General features: G+C 38.2%; 1 protein-coding gene across 1 annotated transcript; it reads left to right on the forward strand.

Moving 5' to 3' along the window:
* The first annotated feature begins 2,582 nt into the window (after nt 1-2,582).
* On the forward strand, nt 2,583-4,491 carry LOC105115907 (uncharacterized). Its single transcript, XM_011012978.1, has 4 exons — nt 2,583-2,863; nt 2,951-3,094; nt 3,699-3,793; nt 4,052-4,491. The coding sequence occupies exons 1-4, from the start codon at nt 2,583-2,585 to the stop codon at nt 4,489-4,491; spliced, it is 960 nt and encodes a 319-aa protein (XP_011011280.1).
* The last annotated feature ends 525 nt before the right edge of the window (nt 4,492-5,016 follow it).

Below are 5,016 nucleotides of genomic sequence, written 5' to 3' on the forward strand. Positions count from 1 at the left end.
GCATCCGAATGGATGCCCAGGACAAATGATTGATGAGCCTTGGCTATTAGTATCTGAATGAATGACAAAGACAATGATTGATTAACTTCGGCTAAAGGCATCCGATTGGATGACCAGGACAAAAGATTGATTAGCCTTGGCTAATGGCATCCGAATGGATAACCAGGACAAATGATTTATTAGCCTTAGCTATTGGTATCTGAATGGATAAATGATTGATTAGCTTTGGTTAAAGGCATCCGATTGGATGATCGTGACAACGGTTGATTAACTTTCGTTCATGGCATCCGAAGTGGATGATTAGGGTGAGTGAATGATTAACCTCAGCAAATGATGCCTTAAGTGGATAGTCGGGTTTGAGATTATGGTTGATTGCAAGAATTGGTGTGTCTATATGTACTATAAGTTCTTTATATCAAGTACATGAAGAAACTGTAAATATCATGCTTCAAACATGGGATAATGTTATTGCTTCATTTAACTGCAAGACCATTTAATTATTGACACGACTAAAAGATTGATGTCTTCTCCCAAGTGCAAGAGTGTCGAAGTAATAAATAACCCGGCAAGACCGGGGTCGAACCACAGGGAGGTTATTTGTACAAATTATAAATAACAATAATACAACAATACAACATAAATCAAGATTAGTTATTTAACAAGCAAAGTATTAAAGAGTGAACAAGATAACAAATATAAAACATGTTAGTATCAAACATTAAAGTCCATATTAAGTTTACATTATACTTATTCTTACACCATTAGTGTAACCTTTTCACCTTGACATAATTAACTTAGCTAGACATAATGAAAGAAAGCAAAATAGATAAACAAAATAAGAACATAAAAGTTAACTAAGTAAAGGAAAGGAAATGAAAGGCATAAACTTAATATTAATGAAAACAAAGCATAAAAAATACAAAGAGAGAAAGGAAGAGCATGATCTTGATCTGGACACCAAGATGCCTAAATGCATGGCAAATGCCTCCTTTTATAGGCCAAAAATGGGAACTATTGATTTGATGACTAATTGATAAGTGGGTGGCCAACTTTTGACTTGGTGACAATCTTTATCTTCTCTTGTCTGCCCAAAACGTCATTGATAACGTCAAAACTGGAGCCAGTTGCAAACATGAAAGTTGTAGGCAATTGTCTCAGCTTTCTTGTGTAAAACATTCAGCTCATTTGGACTTCTAGAACTCCAGATATGGCCAAAATACCGAACAGTGCTCGGGCTGGAAGACAGATTCGGGCTTCTTTGTTGTTGCTACAATTTGGACTTGATAATGGCCTTTTTAGATCTTGGGCTCCATATGAAAGTTGTAGGCCTATGTCTTACCTTTCCATCCATATAAATTGGACCTAAATCTGAGATATATAGCTCTAGATATGACCCAATTACCGAACAGTGTTCCGGTTTGGATTGCACCGACATCTCTTTTCTAAGTTTGGCCATCTCTTTATCCTTGCAATTTAAGTTCTTCAAGTCATCAATCAATCCTTTTATTTATGTGATAGGCCTCAATTTAAAATGAACATTTACCTTAAATTAAAGGTATCTTATATTATTAGATACGTTATTATAAAACATGCTTTAGTTAAGGAGTTATTGATACTTCAAGTGCAAAATGATGATATAAAACCTTGATAAAAATACACTTTTAAGTATCAATCAATTATCATTATTATTATTAAGTAATTGAATTCTTTTAAATTTTTTGTATCGAAGTAAGGACGTCGCATCAACAAGATGCCTAGGAAACCCAATACACAGGAACCTACTTTTGAAAGGAATCATGAAGTTGCATCCTAAAGCACGATGTATTTTGTATAAATCAATGTACTAAATGTATAACTTTTACTGAAATTTATTTAAATTTATGATGACTATTAGTAGGATAGGAATGCAAACTCATGTCTATATATGTATATTTTTCATGTGAACTTCTAATCCTGCAAACATGATATTAGGTGTTTTTGAAAGATTTACTTTTAAATGAAATGTTGATTGTTGTTGATGTATGGATTGCATCTTGATGATGTGAGGAAACAAGTTCACCAATTTCCGACACGATGTGTGTCAAGTATATATATATATATATAACTTACTGTTGTTTGGGGCTTGAAAAGTCGTGTTGTTACAGTTGGTATCAAAGCACTTGGCCTGGATCCTAAGGATCACTGCTAATTATGTTGTTGTGGTGAATTTCAAGATGGTACATACTGACAAGGGACAAGAACTGAGCCGCCCTCCTTAGAAAGAAGGGGCGGGAACCAAGGTGCCCAAGGTTGGCAAGATGAAGATCCTTTAGATGATACGACATCTTATGCTCCAATAATACCACCCGAAACCTTGTAGGGGGAAGCCGCAGTAGTGGGGGAAGGTTAGAGGCCTAACCTGACAGAGGAAGTACCCCCAGTTGTAGTAGAGCAGCAAGAAAGATCAGAACCTGACAGAGGAAGTACCCCCAGTTGTAGCAGAGCAGCAAGAAAGATTAGAAGCACAACCGTCAACTATTCCAACTAGTATGCCCCCATAATATATAGACACGAGACTCATTGTACAAATAGTTAAAGTAGTGATGGAGGGCATGGCTGGTTTGGCAACACAAACAACTCCTACCATGCAGATTCCACAAGCAACCCCTATGACTAGCACGACCATAGATAATGTGTTGCTACTAGTGCAACTAGTTAAAAGTATGAGGGAAATGGGTTATGAACCATATATAAGGGAACAAGATACAGAGATAACTGAGAGATGGATTAGGAAGGTAGAAAAGATCATGATTCAAATAAGCACACTTGAGGGTTTGAGGGTAAATTGTGCAACCCGATTATTGTCTGATAGGGCCATGACTTGGTGGGAAAAAGTTCAGTTGAGGCAAGCAACCGAGACACTAACTTGGAGTGATTGCAAGACAGAGTTTGAGAATTAGTTTTATTCCAGGTACCATCGCAAGGTGAAAGAACAAGAGTTCTTAGCATTAAGACAGGGTGATATGTCGATATTGGAGTACGAAAAGAGGTTCCATGATCTCTCATTGTTCACCCCACGCTATGTGTCGATAGAGGATTTAGAATTTGAGAGATGGTTTACGATAGGATTTGAGACAAGGATGGATCACCTTGCAGTTTAAATCTGTGAGAGAGTTGATTGAGGTTGCCCAAGCTCTAGAGGCTTGTATTGGAGAAAGCTAAGGGGGACATCAGGGTATAGGCAAAAAGAGAGATGGGGACTATTTCAGTGGCAAACCACCACTCCTAAAGAAAGGAAAAAGTGTAGTGTTTGAGTAGTACAGGAAAAGAGGAAGTTTGATGTTACCGCCCTACCAATAGTCAAGTGGGAGAGTGATGGTTGAACAGTCGCACTCGAGGGCAAACTCTTCAACTGGAACCGGTGACCATAAGGGTGCTAACTATCCTTTATATATAAAATATGGACAAAAAAACCCTAAGGACTACTCAGTTTCCCCTAGGCGATGCTTTATGTGTAGAGGAGAAGGTCATAGGTGGAGGAACTACTAGTATCTGAGTCAAAGGTGTCATTATTATGGTGGAAGAGGTCATTATAAGAGAGACTGCCCCAAAAGGAACACTGGATAGGTGCAGAGCTATAGGCAACCCAGTCAAAGCCACCAACAGTCAGTCACCGTAAATAGGCCAGTGAGATCTTCTCAATCAGGTGCAAACTCCAGCCGAGGGAGACTGAGGGCACAAAATGATCGAACCCCGGGAAGGGTCTTCCACCTGACACAGGAAGAGGTTAGGGTTGCATCAGATGTGGTGGAAGGTACACTATTATTGAATGATTTTAATGTGCATGTGTTCTTTGATCCGGGTGCCACCCACTCATTCATTGCTAAGAGAATTGTCACTAAACTGAGATAGGGAGTAGAAATAGTAAAGAAGGGGTTCGTAATTGGAACTCCAATGGGAAACATGGTTGAAACAAATGTTGTGTATATAGATGTGGGGGTTAGTCTATCTGGGTATGAAATAGAAGTAGACTTGATTCCCTTAAAGCTACATGATTTTGACATAATCCTAGGCATGAATTGGTTGAGTAAATACAAGGCTTCAATATATTGTTATGCTAAAACCATTACTTTCCAAACATGTAAGGGCAAGAGAATGATTTTTGAAGGAGAGAGAATTCTTAAACCAATTGCCTTAATGTCGGTGGTGACAGCCCAAAAACTTTTAAGAAAGGGATGTAGGGGATACCTCGCATACATCTTAAACTCTGATGATGAAGGTCCACGACTAAAGGATATTCCTATGGTGAAGGAATTTCCAGATGTATTTCCCGAAGAACTACCAGAACCACCCCCAGAGAGAGAGGTAGAGGTGTCTATAGACACTTTTCCTAGAGTCCTACCCATAGCCCAACAACCGTATCGGATGGCTCTAGCAGAACTGAAAGAGTTAAAGACTCAACTACAGGAATTGTTAGACAAAGGGTTCATACGGCCCAATAATTCTTCTTGAGGAGCATCAGTCCTATTTGTAAGAAAGAAAGATGGAACCCATAAACTTTGTATTGACTATCTAAAGTTAAGCAAAATAACGATGAAAAACAAGTATCTGTTACCTCAGATAAATGATTTGTTTGATCAATTAAAGGGAGCGAGGGCATTTTTGAAGATAGAATTGAGATTAGGGTACTATCAGATGAAGATTAAAGAAGCGGATGTAGCAAAGATCGCATTTCAAACTCGTTATGGACACTATGAATATTTGGTGCTACCGTTCGGGTTGACGAACGCCCCAACCATCTTCATGGACTTGATGAATCGGGATTTCCAACCATATCTAGATAAATTTATGGTGGTATTCATTGATGATATATGACACGATGAAAAGATTGTTGTCTTCTCCCAAGTGCAGGAGTGTCGAAGTAATAAATAACCCGGCAAGACCGGGGTCGAACCACAAGGACGTTATTTGTACAAATTATAAATAACAATAATACAACAACAATAACAATAACAATAACAACAATAATAATAATAA

The sequence above is a fragment of the Populus euphratica genome, unplaced genomic scaffold, assembly GCF_000495115.2.
Source record: "Populus euphratica unplaced genomic scaffold, PopEup_1.0 scaffold803.1, whole genome shotgun sequence".
In the NCBI taxonomy this organism is placed as follows: domain Eukaryota; kingdom Viridiplantae; phylum Streptophyta; class Magnoliopsida; order Malpighiales; family Salicaceae; genus Populus; species Populus euphratica.